A 14,982-nucleotide genomic window follows, 5' to 3' on the forward strand; every position below is an offset into this window, starting at 1 on the left:
TCAAGCTAATTTTTCGTGAGTAGCTTCATTTTGATAAGACGAACAACAATTTCCTCCAACAAATAGAGCAATCCATATTTTAGGACCATCAAATCCAAATATTTAATCCTTTCTATCTCTGTTAGCTACCACTTTCAAGAATCTTCACAAAAGAAATAATTGTTGTTCGTCTTATCAAAATGAATCAAAATGGTAATCAAGTCAAAAAAAAGTTCTACTGAATCTGTACACTTGTACATAAACAAAAAAAAATTGTTTGGTTAAAGAGTTTGCCGATATACCTAGTCCCTTTAATTTAAGCATGACAAAAGAAGCTTTGAGCTCAAAGAGTATATTGACTTTGTCTTGATTCGCTTGCAAAATTCAGCGTCGTTTAGTGATCAAAGTTTTGTATGTAACATTAACGTAACATTCTGATCTTATTTATTTCCCATACGTACTTACAAAAAAAAATATAACTTTTTACTTGTCTGAGCTTTGAAGAGGACGTAGGAGAAAGCATTTATTTTCCCTTTGCTGCTTGCATCGTTTGAGTAATTTAAGCAATTAATTTTCTCTATGAAAGATCTTCTTTCTTTTTAACTTTCATGCCTATTACTGTGCGATTTTTCACAAAATGATAATATGTGAATATTAATGAGAAGCACGAAACAGAAACACAAATAACAAGTTTATAGCAATTTGTAAACGCTGTTTAGAAGTCTAACGCTTTAGCTTACATTGCATTTTAAATAGACGTGTTCCAGATACATATTTTAAAATTGTCTGTGTGTTATCTCCAAAGATAGTAGAGCTGAAACTCGTGAATAATGTACACATTATGTTGTCTACCAAATGTTTCGTAGAGTTCCTAATTTGATCGATAAAACATAATTAATTAAAGCGTCATACAATGAGGAAGTTTATTTTATAAAGTATCAAATAATTAAACACATGTAACTTATTGATACCATTTTACCCCACAATATATGAATGAACTTCATTTCGAACTTCTCCTTTTACTTGTAACAGAAAGGTAGAGTTGTGGGTTATTAACTAAGAAACGTCCAGCAAAGACGGGCCTCGTTACTTTTATATTAGATTTTATTCCAAGAATAACAGTAACAGCGGCGATACGGAAACTATATGTGATGGGATGCGCTTTATGAACGAATTCTTTTTATTCTTCGAATTTTATTTTCTGGTTTAGCCCCGAATTCTCCACAGTCCACACGCTAGCATATTTTGGTCCGCGATCAAAAATAAAACCGGCTAGGAAAGAACGGTTTGAATAGAAATCAATTAATAGCAATAACCTCTGACATTCACAATTTTGAGAGCGCTCGCCGTTTTGGCTGATTGAGAATATAATTTTGGAGCTCACCATGTCACTCTATCGGTATCGCCGTCTCGCTCGGCAGGAAACGATCTCTCATTAACGTTTTTTTATGGTTTGTTCGTTGCTCCCGCGGCTCGCTGCTTTCTATGCGTATGTGAAGCGCCATTGGTTAGCTCTTTTGAGATTTCTGGCTTATGCACAAAACGAACGATCTTATCACACTTACGACTCAATATTTCTAATTTATTTTTGTTACTATCGAATAATTTTGTTTCGATAAAGGGATAGACAGTAGACGCCCGTGTTTGTTTATTGATAAAATGTTATCTATAGATAGTATAAGTCATTGTAACAGTTTATAATGGGGAATGGACGGAATGGTAGACGCAACGTGAGCCGGCACACAATGGTCCCACAAGGGATACGATAGAATAACAGTAATTAACTTCCGCCTTCGTGAGTACGCTGCAAGTCAATTGTACTTTCGGCGTACCGTGGTCGCTGGTCAGGTGATCACTTCTCACACAATACATACTAATATTATAAATGCGAAAGTAAGTCTGTCTGTCTGTTACCTATTTATGCTTGAACAGCTAAATCAGTTTTAATTAAATTTGTGTTTGTTTGAAAAAACAACAAATCTTTCGAGTTCCAACTTCCAGGATAAATTAATACTTACAAATAATGATCACGCGTGATAAACGTATTCAGACAAAACATAGCACTTACTTACCCAAAACTTTTACTAAAGAGCCGACTAGGTAAAACTACTAGCTATTTGTCTTACTGCCGGACTTAGAGTGGAGAATTAATTACTTATATGTAATTAATTAAAATTTTTGACATAAACCTCATACATTATCTGTCAAACACTTCATTAAATTGAAGGTTAATCATAATTATTAATTAATAATGTCTCTGAGTACGGCGGTGAGTCTGCTTACTTTACGAACATTTGGTCGCAAGTTAATAGTTATTAAAACCAGAATTAACATTTTATAGCTCTGATAGCGGCTTAATGAAATGACAACTGTCTAATAAAACTTGCTCCTGAAAGGCCTGTATGTGTCCTGTGCAGGAGTAATTGCAGTATTAAGGATATGGGGCCAACGATCTTACAAATCTGAGCATAGAAGACGACTCATTCGTTGATTGGTGATTACTTGTAAGGCCATGTCCAGACGAAAAGTAATATAGGGCAAACTCTCCAATGACTGGCAGTCTCATTATTATTGGCACCTTACATTTTTCTTTGGAAATACTAGGAATGCCAAAAATAGGACTTTCCCTAGTATGAAATCTACAAGTGCCAATGGTTGCTAGAGTGCCAAAAGTTTTACCTTATAACCTACATCTCTACATTAATCTTTATGCTTATTAAACTAAGCGTAGAAGCGCATTCAATATTTCGCAAGAAATCATGCAAATTAGCATTAGCTGGTTATTAAAAGTTATAATTGCTTCACCTCTTGGAATTCTAGCGACTTGCAGCGTGAAATCTACGTCCAATACTACGAAAAATAATATTATGGAAGAGGAACTAACTAAGCCACTTAAAAGGTTCGCTCCCAGGATGTGCATTTCGTGGAAAACTCATACTTTTATTAATTAATTTATTTAATAATTTCTATGTATACATTATTATTAAATAAATAGTTTACATTAAAAATCTTAAATTTTGAAATACATTTTAGTTGGTTATCATACGACTTTCGTAGCCATGCCTTTGTATTTATTTCAATAACTGGAGCTATATTTGCGCAGTTACATGGACGACACTAACTGTTCTATACTATGTTATATCGATGATCCAATATTTGTAGAAAATCCGTGGATTTGAAGAGATCATGATGTTTAAAATCATGGTCGCGTTCTATTTTCGCCTTGAGCTTTATCCGTCGGAAGTCCACGCTCAAGCCACAACTCGCAGGTATCACTTATACAATTTTACTAGCTATCTCTGCTCCTACATATTTAATCGGTTTTACAATTGACCGTCTACGCGTCATTGCATCTTCCCGATAAACTAGTTGGTACATGTACTGGAAAATTCTACGTAATACTTAGTGTTGTTACTGTAGGGATCTGTGATTGTAGAATCTTGAGTAACAAATATATTATGATTGGTACATTTTACTGATTAAAGAAAGTCTCAATTACATAAACATAATAATATATATCATATTATTATGTTTAATTAACACTTTCTGTATCATTAAAAACCACTTACACCAATCCGAGTTAAAGTTAACTATTATATAGAGCCTTTATAAAATACGAAATTCGAGAGAAAATTTTTTCATTTTTAACCGACTTGAAAAAAGGAGGCTGTCAATTCGACCTGTATGTACTTATGTAATATTTCTAGAACTGTCTACTTTTTTTGCCTCTTCGGTTTTTCTCACCGGGTTAGTTCCCGAACCGGCGCGGTGGTAGGCACCTTAGACCCGACGTTCAGAAAAAAATACTCTGAATATATATATTTTTTTGATTTTGATTTCGTATAATATTATGTTAGTCTATATAAGCGCCTGAACAAATGTGCCAAATTTTAAAGTGTACTATGTATGTATGTATGTGTGTGTGTTTTTATGTTTGTGTTCGTAAATCTGCAGAAATACAAGCACGATTTAAGTAATTCTTTTTTTGTTGTACTAGGTATCGTTCAACTTAGGGGATACTGCAATTAGTTTTTGAGATAGAAAATTAAAATTCTCAATTGTGATCGTAAAGTTATTAAATACAATTTTAGCATTTTAGTTATTTTAATCCGAGAACAAAATAGTAATTGAATTTTCCTAATATATTATGCTATTCTTTTTTTTAATTTAAGTTCTTCAAGCAATACTACTTACCTAATAGGGCTCATTTCAGTTTTCATAAATCAGAATCGACATTCAATACTCGCTGAATAAAATCCTAATATTACACGTCACTCAGCATTGTTCTACCTTTAATCCTATCGACATGGATGTATTCGGTATTAATATTGCACTCAGTTAGGCATCAATATTATCATCGTGATATAGTAATTAATTCTATTATTAAATCGCAGGACGCGAGGCTATCTGCGCACTGTGTCATTGTCCCCTCACCAATATGGACTTGCCTTCCAAAAGACGAAATATTAACATTTAGTGCCTTATTACACTGGCGATTAGCGAGCGATTTGAAAGCGACGCGACTGCGCAGCGCACACGCCGCGATTGCGCGGCGTGCACGTCGCGACAGTGCAGCGTCGTCGCGGCGTCTTCAGACCGTGTGGAAGGGCTCTTATGAAATTTTTACGTTTGACGTATTATGACAAAAGTCGTCGTTAGGGTTGGTATATCTGCAAATTTAAAACTAGTAGGCATAACATTTTTTACAATTGTTGTTGTATTTTTATAGGATTGGGTGTTAAACATGATAATTTTAAATAATTTATTATTGCACACTTATTACGAAAAACAATTTGTATATTAAAAATATATATATTAATATGTACTTATATTAAGAACGTCTGTAAAAACATTACTAAAGCTAGCCCCGGGGATTATTTTTCACAGTCGAATTTGAGCGGGGCGCTTGTTTGTAAATAGAAGGAACTAGGTATTATAGGTAACTGGTAAACACTTGACATGTACTGGGAATAATAAACAAGTTCGTTGCGATTGAACTTGGGCGCCTAGACCTACAATAATATAATAATAATATCTATGGACGCTTCACCACGTCAGTCTGGCCCCGTGCTAAGTACCTGAAGGACATGTGTTACAGCCCCCCCCCCCCTTATACCAGCTAAACGGTTGTTTCTAAAAATGTGAAAATATTCACGGGAGTAGGAAATATGCTGATTGCTGAACTAGATGACGCCCGCAACTCTTATATGTTTAAACATATACAATATATATACAAGGATTGCTCGTTTCCAATATTATATATATATATATAGTATATAGGAGGTTTCGGGGGCGAGAAATCGATCTACCTAGGAATCATTTCTAGAAAATGTCATTTTCATTGGATACCGAGCAAAGCTCGGTCAAACAGCTAGTAATATTATATTAGTATGTATTAGTCTGGAAGTATGGATTTAAAAGGTAAATTAACATGGCTAAGAAGACTAAAATGTAATTATTGAGTAATAGTCGATCAAGTATCAATTAAAAAAAATGTATAAAGGAACTTTTCGTTCAAATTCCTTTGAACGGAACTGAGATGATGTTGTTAGTAGTGTAAAACACGTTTTAACAGATATTATACAGTAACAAACATTCTGTGAAAATTTCAGAAGTCTAGCTATAGCTGTTCTTGAGATACAGCCTGGAGACAGACAGACGGACAGACAGACATACATCGAAGTCTTAGTATTATAGGGTCCCGTTTTTACCCTTTGGGTACGGGACCCTAAAAACTAGCGGTACTAATGAACTCTATATTGCGCGTGGCCCGACGCGCTCTTGGCCGGTTTTATAATATAAAAGCTCCACGCTCCTCTACAAAAAGACATAATATTATGTACCATATACTACTACTGTCCAGCGCGGCGCTCACCATAATCGAATAATGTACGAAAAGCCAGCTCAACAGGTATGGGGAAGGGTCGATGACACACTCTTTATCAAGCCGTTTACTTTTAATAACAAACAATTTTTGTTCCTTTTCATTTAATTAATTTATTCATATTACGTAAAAAATGTTAACTATGATTTCAATGACATTGAATTTACTACTACGACTATTTTTAGTCTATCTTCTGTGGCTAAATAATTTTAAATTATATTAATATTATGTAGCTTAGTATTTTAAACTCATATGTTGTGATATAATTACGAAATACCGTATTAATATTAGTATTGAAAAGGTGTTAACACCGCGTTGGTTTACGAACACAGTCAGAAACTTTTATAACTTAATTTTGATTTAATGAAGACATAATAGGCTTGATGACTATTTTTTTTTCTTATTGGTAATTGAAAGACCCTTAAGAAATAGAAACATCGCTGAAAGAATGACTCTGATAGCTTAAAAATTCACCAAGATATGACAATTCAAACATCTCATAAAATAGACCTGCCCTAAACGCTCCATACAAAGTGCTACGAAAGAATGACGTCACTCCTTCGTAGTTTGTACGCATCGGGAGAGAACTTTGTTCGATAGGTATATTAAATATTGCGTTTATGAAAATGGTTTTATAACAAAAGTTGCTTTTATTGCATAAGTTATCGATTGGTATACAAATATTAAGAAATTTAATTGAAAAAAAAATCGACTTGATTATCTAACTTTGAAGGCGCATAATAAAAAAAAATAAAAACGCTATCGAGCTGTAATTTTGGGAACACTTATTTTTCACCGTGATTTCTTTATTTTATTAACAAAATTCGCTAATCTTTGACCTTGTCATCATCCCTATTCCAGCGCTCCATTCATTATTTTATTATCCATGAAACTTTCATTAAATTAATGTTAAAATAATCATAATTATTATTTTTAACAAAAAATTAAAACCGACTTCCAAGGTAAAAACAATAATAACATCCTTATAATATGAACCAAAAAGTATTAAATAATTTTTCCTATCTAATAGTGCCTTTTTCCGAATTCGGCTAAACCTCAACTATTTCTGTACTCAATCTTCATAATTTTAGAAGTCGGTACCAGATAGCTTAATCTTTAGTTCTCTGACAGAATATTTGAAACTTTTGGAACTGGCACCGACTTCAAAATTATGAAGATTGATTTCAGAAATAGTTGAGGTTTAGCCGAATTCGGAAAAAGGCACTATTAGACAGGAAAAATTATTTAATACTTTTTAGTTCATATTATAAGGATGTTATTATTGTTTTTACCTTGGAAGTCTGTTTTAATTTTTCGTTAAAAATAATAATTTCACTCTTTTTAGTTACCTACTAACCATCGCGTATATTTAATATTCTACGTATCTTAATTCTTATTACAATTTGTTAAGAGTCAGACGTCGTGCTCACAAAGTATATCAGGTAGATAATTTTAAACAATACATTTAAAAAAATCGAAGTGAACAGTAAACACGTGCTAGCCGCTAGGCCAGAGGTCGGCAGACTTACCAATCAGATGAGCCAAATATCGAATTTGTACATTTTCCCATACCTTCAAAGAGCCGCTACATAAATTTTATAAGTCTAATAATAATAATTAGAGTCTAATTCGCTTCACACTACAAAGCTACATTTACAGTAAAAAAAAGCCGAAATGTGACCCTCGTTAGTATGGCGAAAATACTTCAACCCCTTAATATTATCTTAATCTTGGTAAATGTTTACAAACACAATTTATTTAACAAACTACTACAAAAGAAAGTCGACGGAGAGTGTTGTGGTCTAAGTTCCAACCTAACCTAACCTACTTTTGGACTTTCTGGATTGTGTTTGTTTTTGTTGTAATAATAATAATAAGTTTATTTCTCCCAAAAAATTACATATTATGCAATTGTGTTTGTTTTGGCGGGGGGCTGCGCCCCCCCACCCCCCCTTCGGTATCCGTGGCTGAGTAGTTAAGTAAGACAGAAAGAAAAATACTTCGTAAACATCAGAAAACAGATGATCTTATCTGAAGATTACGAAAATCTCAAATGCAAATTTCTTCTAAACGTAGAGTTTACTGGCGGTGGACGTTTCCAATTAGTAGTTAAGTATAGTATAGTAGTAAGGTTCGTAAGTAGGAGTTTTTCTCACCCAAAACAATCCTCCTTAACCCATGTCACCAACATTTAATTGATTGCTCCTATTTCTGGGTGTTGTGGTCTACGTTCCAACCTAACCTAACCTACTTTTGGACTTTCTAGATTGTGTTTGTTTTTGTTTTGGCGGGGGGCTGCACACCCGAGCCCCCCTGTAGGGGGGGCTGGTGATATTTTATGGCGTTGTGTGTATATTGAATCCATATTATACAACCATGTGAGTTGTGACATTGGTGACCCTGACATGGAAGTGATGATGATGATGATGAATGTAATTTGCATAGTAGCATATGCTTTCAGTTCTTAAAACAACGCCTAAACCCCCAAACTTGTATCTATAAGGAATCCGGAGTTCTCTTAGTATCTTCGGAACCATAGTATACCTTGGTGCAAAGTCTTGCGTTTTGGTAACATATGCTTAGGATGTTTGTTATAAAACCAAAATCACCATATGTTTCCATATAAATTTTGAGGAGTTCCCTCGATTACTCATGGATCCCATCATCAGATCACCACTTTTGTGAAAATGGGACCAAATTGGAGTGAAACCTAATATAACAAAACAAAAATTTTGAAAATCGGTTCACAAACGGCGGAGCAGTGGTTGAACATACAAAAATAAAAAAAAAAATAAAAAAAAATATCTACAGCCGAATATATAACCTCCTCGTTTTTTGGAAGTCGGTTAAAAATATGTTTCAACTCTCAAGTACAACAAACCAAATTGTAGAGCGTTGAATGTCACAGTTTTAATGCGTTGGACATTGGACACTCCCCCATAAAAAGATTATAAACGGAAATACTCCGTAAATTACTGGCTGATGGAACATTGAGATATTCATCTGTCTGATTGTTTCACCGTCAACTTGATTTTATATATTAAACATACAGAGTTTTTTTTCCAGTGCATTATCATTGTTAGTAAATGAACGATCTTTTGCATATGAAACAACGTGGTTTATCAGTATACACTTTACATATTTACGCCTCTCGTGCGACTGAGACTGTATTATTATTAGATTTTTATTTTGCAAATCGCATCATATAAATTACACCAATAGACAATTTGACAACGGAAGAAAATTAATATAGATTTTCTAACATAACACATTACACAATATTATGTTAATTATTACGTTAAACTTTTTAAATCATCATGATTGAATATTAAAATATGGATGATCAAAATATAGAATTTTGTTAGTGGATACGATTGTTTGGAATTTAGTTTAATAACGAAATTGGCGAATGCTACAAATAGCATAGCCCGTTTTCAGTCGACCGAGATACTTGTACTATTCATATATAATTAGTGCGAGCGAGACAGAAACACAATGGAATGGTTTATTTGGGCCAAACGGTTTGACCGCCACAATCATAAGATTGCAAACTTTAAAGGTGAGATTATGATGCGTGACACAAAAAAATATATTATATCATCGAAAACGAGTATGTAGTTAAGTATTTCGTACCATTTTTCGTCCTAGTGGAACGAATCATATGGAATTTTATTTATTTTTCATTCAGCGTTTCGTCACAATTAGTTTTTATGTCTTTCAAGTAAAGATGATTAGGGTTATCAAAAAAGTTGTAGTTTTGAATATAAAACAAATGTTGACTTTTGTATGAAAATTATAATTTTAGATTAATCAGGATTCATCCAAAATTTGATGAAATTTTATGTGCTTAGTTCTGAGAATCAACCATCATCCATTTTACGTACCCGAAATAACGTTTCGATAACGGTTCATAGTGTTTGTAAGAAAACAATCCTACTAATATTATAAAGCCGAAAGTATGTGAGTTTGTGAGTTTGTATGTTTGTTACTTCTTCACGCTTAAACGGCTGGACCGATTTCGACAAAATTTTACATGGAGGTAGCTGACATCCTGGATTAACACATAGACTACATTTTTAACCGACTTTCAAAATGGAGGAGATGTTATGTTCGTTTTCATTTGATTTTTTTGTTCGACGATTACTCCGCTGTTTGTGAGCCGATTTGGACAAAAATTTACAAGCCGTTAGCTGATTTCCTGGAATAACACATGGTCTACATTTTTAACCGACTTCCGGAACGGAGGATGTGTTATGTTCATTTTTTAAATTGATTAATAAGCTTTCGCCCTGTCTCTTGCTTGGGGGGGCTGCGCCCCCCCCAACCCCCCCCCCCCCCCCCCCCTCCTGGAACTGTTGCTTTTAACGAAATGATATCGCGTCGTTAGTGCTGAGTTTTAATTATCCTTTTAGAAACAAACCAAGTAATCCTACTAATATTATAAAGCCGAAAGTATGTGAGTTAGCTGATTTCCTGGATTAACACATGGTCTACATCTTTAACCGACTTCCGGAACGGAGGAGGTGTTATGTTCTATTTTTAAATTGATTAATAGGCTTTCGCCCTGTCTCTTGCTTGGGGGGGGCGCAGCCCCCCCAAACCCCCTCTCACTCCTGACACTCTTGCTGTTAACGAAATGGTATGGCGTCGTTAGTGCTGAGTTTTAATTATCCTTTTTACAAACAAATGAAGTAATCCTAATAATATTATAAAGCCGAAAGTATGTGAGTTTGTGAGTTTGTATGTTTGTTACTTCTTCACGCTTAAACGGCTGGACCGATTTCGACAAAATTTTACATGGAGGTAACTGACATCCTGGATTAACACATAGACTACATTTTTTTACTTAAGCATTTTCCAAAAAATGCTTAAGTACTTACTCTAAATATTACTATGTAAAAAAATGTATTTCTCTATTGTTATCAACATGACTGTTTACTATTTAATTGAAGACAATATTATTGGTATTTGTAGTAAGGTGGCGCGTATAATTTATAATTCTAGTCATGGCGTCTTCGTCGATCGTTTCCGTAGCGGTGTAAAGCCTACAAAAGAGCTCCTCATAATATTATGTGAGACTGCTTTTTTAGAGTTCCGTACCCAAAGGGTTTCCGCCAAGTGCGGACTCGCACTCGAAAGGTTCCGTACCGTTATAGAACGTCTATTAGAATAGTCGAAAAATTGTGTTTTTTGTTAGGGGGTCCTCCTTTAATATTTATTTTAATTTTATTTTATTATAAATTATTGAAGTTCAAATAATAGGTTGAGGAAAAAGTCTTTTCGCATATAGTATGTATGAACTTGTCATAAAATCTCTTGGGCTATACCAATTGTATCTGGCTGATTTTAGTATCATATGTAGCTGAAGATCTGGGGATTGACCACAAAACGGTTTTGGCGCATTTGAACAAAGCTGGGTACACAAAAAAGCTCGATATTTGGGTGCCTCATGAGCTCACTAAACCAAACCTAATGAACCGTGTACTCATTTGTGATTATTTATTACGACGTAATGAAACGGAACCATTTTTGAAGAAGTTGATAACGTGATGACAAGTGGATGAAAAGTGGAAAAGATCGTGGTCAAAGGCCGGTCGGGCTTTACAGTCCACAGACTGTGGCGAAACCCGGGTTAACTCGCAACAAGGTGATGCTGTGTGTGTGGTGGGATGGAATAATAAAAACTACTAGACCTCACACATCTGTAGCCACTCAGCAAAAATTACGGGAGTTTGGCTGGGAGGTGTTAATGCATCCGCCATATAGACCTGACCTTGCACCTTCAGATTTACACCTGTCAGGTTGACATCACAAGAGGACTGCCAAAACCACTTGTCGCAGTTTTTTCATCAGAAGCCCCAGCATTTTTATAGCAATGGGATCATGTCCCTACAAACAAGATGGCAAAAAGTTATCGAACAAAATGGCACCTTTAGTCACAGAATAGATAATAGTACAAGTACTTTAGTCAATTTTAAATAAACTTTATAAAAATACCTTTTGAATTTTATATAAAATACGAAGAAACTTTTTCCCCAACCTAATAGTACATAATTATCTCCATTTTATTACATCAATCTTAGACAAAACCACGTAAAGAGTCACATTTCGAAGATATGAGCTGCTAAAGTTTTACCAATTTAAGATATTGCCATTTTGGCAGCTCAAATCTTCGAAATGTGACACCTTACGCGGTTTTGTCCAAGATTATTTTTTGTTTGTATTGATGTTAGCTATCCATTTTTGAAAAAAATATTCGTGAACACGAAAAAACACATTTAGCGGGCAGTAGGTCGGCCGGGCTCCATACAAAAATCTTCATACCCCTTTGCAATGTATGTTACATAATATGTCTTTTTACCTTTAATTTATATAAAATCAAATTATAATCTCAGCACACGAAACAAAGTTAAATATGGAAGAGTTTTGTACTCCTTCGTCTCTACATTTTATGAAGTCTATTTTGCTACTTTTACTTCATAGAAATAAAGACTATAATCGTGTGTAAGTGTGTATAAGGACGATTTGCTGGCACGGCCACTTGTTGAGTTCGTGGACCGCTCTAGGAGGAAATTACATCTTGTCTCACCCGAGACGGCTGACGCACAAAGGGGGTGCAGGTAGTCGGAGTTGTTTACAACAACACCGTTGTTACACAATATAATCCCCCAACCATATTCACACTTGTCTCGTTAATGCTAATATTATTCTCGTTAATGCTAATATTATTCGATTTCTGATTTTTAATACAGCATAAGAATATAAAAGTGTGTAATTATAACTCTACCACGGGTAAGAAATTTCTTATTTTTACTTTTCTGTACTTATTAGTTTGAGTTTATATTGTTATCGGTAGTTTTAGAAAGTTTAGTAAACATTCGTAGCGTGCTTATTGAAGCTCAATTCATACTATTATTAACTTTTAAAGTATGTCTGCGAATTGTGATCTACTTATTTATATTCTAGTACGTCGATAGTGATTCATAGAAAACACTAATTAGCCTCATATCGACACGGCGGTAGAGCGAACAGTCTGAATGTGGTCATTATCTAAAACAAGTTCTGTGACATTAATACATGTTCCATTCGAAAACACTTCTTTGTGTGTTTACGGTCAGCCTACCTGGTCGGAGGGCACGGTGCAGTTGACTGTGGTCCAGGAGGGGTGCATGCCGGGGATGCACTGGCAGTAGGGCAGGTTGCACACCCCATACTTGTGTTCGGCACTCGCGGCGGGGAACGCGGCGGGGAACGCGGCGAGCAGGGCGCTCAGCACGACCAACGCTGGCAAGCGCGACATAACGCGCACTCGCGCGACCGACCACGCGCGACGGACGTCATGCACGGACTGACGACCGCCCGAGAGAATTGCCGCCGCCGCGCCGCTACCATATTGCCGCTGATTCTCTAGAATCTAGATAGTGATGTCACGCTCTTATCGACTTCGATGATTAATATTTTGTTAACACTCTCCCGTCTAATTTTGTTAGCGAATACGCGTATTATGAACTAATTTCTTAAATTGATCACGTTCGATTATAATAGTATCAATAATTTTGTGTTGTGTTGTACCTAATTAGTAATTATTACTCATACCATCTTTAAATACCTTAATATTCAAGATCTTAAATTATACACGTAACAATATTCCTTCCTGGTTACTATTTCACGAGAAAAAATTAATTTTCCCTAGTATAAACGTTTACTTTTATAGACGAAGAGAAGGAAACAATTAGATTCCTATGGGAGAATATGTGGAATTTACAGATGATTTAATATACATATTGATGCCTATTATGTATATTTATAAAGAAAATTGCTTTATTTTTTCCTTTGAACTAAGTAATTAAGTAACAAAATAACTTTCTCTTCATGTTTACTTTTTTCTTATAATTTATATTAAGCAATTTTCTGTTCTTCTATTAAAATAACATCCAATTCTAATCAAAAGATCACTACAATAAATATAAAATTAATCAGAAATTACATAACAACTCTTCATTCAAATGTAACATTGTGTTACATTTTCAATTACTAACGTAATTAAACGCTATGAAAATGCACATTTAATTACATTTTATCATTAAAAAGTAATGAAGTGATCGATATCGATCCGTGCGGTGTGGCACATCACTACCGCGCCAGATAAAGCTCATAAAGCGAGTGAGGAGCATCGTTAAACCCTGTGTCCTTAGCGGACCTTTGCACCGCGAGTGCAGTCGGCGGTCAAACAGATACATATTGGGACTCGATTCATCGCTAATGGAGGCCACAATACTGATCTTTGCTATTAAAGCGAAGACAGTCTTGTCTTGTATATAAATTTTAATATACTATAACTAGTTTTTCGGCAACGACTTCAAGTAATTATACAGTGTGTAACAAAAATAAGTGATAATACTTTAGGGTGTGTGCGTGTTCCTTGTAGAGAGTTCACTGTGAAAGTAGCAGCGCTGAAAGGCCAAATTTTATTTTCACTTTTGTATGGGCAAGGGCCCGAGCGTTACGAGTTTCCCCTTACAAAAATGAAAATAAAACCAGCCAAGTGCGAGTTGGACTCGCCAATGAAGGGTTCCGCAGCAGCAATAAGATTAATTTCTATGAAATAAAATGATTTTTGATTTATTTTTATACTAGGTTTCGACGATTTTTTAAGACCTATCCAAGACACGCATAGGTTAGATGAAAAATTTTTTTTTGTTTCAGTTGTAGCTATGGGAATCCCTAAAATTTTTGATAATTTTTCCATTTTTGTATGAAAATCTTAATGCGGTTCACAGACTACATTGACTTACCAAGTTTCAATAGTATATCTCTTATAGTTTCGGAGAAAAGTACACCGTCTACACCACAGTGAACTCTCTACAAGGAACACGTACACACCCTAAAGTATTATCACTTATTTTTGTTACACCCTGTATTTTTAATTTGTTGAGTTTAAACTGTATAGGGAAGGAAAAAAGGCTAAGAAGTATTTTTCGGAAGGAATCCATACTAATATTATTATAATGCGAAAGTGTGTCTGTCTATTACCTCTTCACGCCCGAAACGCTTAACCGATTTTGCTGTTTGGTATAGAGATAGATACTTTGAGTCCCGGGAAAGGACATAGGAAACTT

At 34.9% G+C, this 14,982-nt stretch overlaps 2 protein-coding genes across 2 annotated transcripts in view; one reads left to right on the forward strand and one right to left on the reverse strand.

The window, feature by feature from the left end:
• The window catches only part of LOC121739401, a 49,575-nt gene extending 36,364 nt beyond the window's left edge, over positions 1–13,211 (reverse strand). Inside the window, exon 1 of the mRNA XM_042131860.1 lies at positions 12,987–13,211. Within this exon, the coding sequence (XP_041987794.1) occupies positions 12,987–13,163 (177 nt within the window). The 5' untranslated portion in view covers positions 13,164–13,211. The remainder of the gene's footprint in view (positions 1–12,986) is intronic.
• Positions 1–14,982, forward strand: part of LOC121739399 (E3 ubiquitin-protein ligase highwire) — a 154,280-nt gene that overhangs the window by 104,490 nt on the left and 34,808 nt on the right. The gene's annotated exons all lie outside the window — the stretch shown is intronic.

The sequence above is a fragment of the Aricia agestis genome, chromosome Z (genome assembly GCF_905147365.1).
Source record: "Aricia agestis chromosome Z, ilAriAges1.1, whole genome shotgun sequence".
NCBI classification, from domain to species: Eukaryota; Metazoa; Arthropoda; class Insecta; order Lepidoptera; family Lycaenidae; genus Aricia; species Aricia agestis.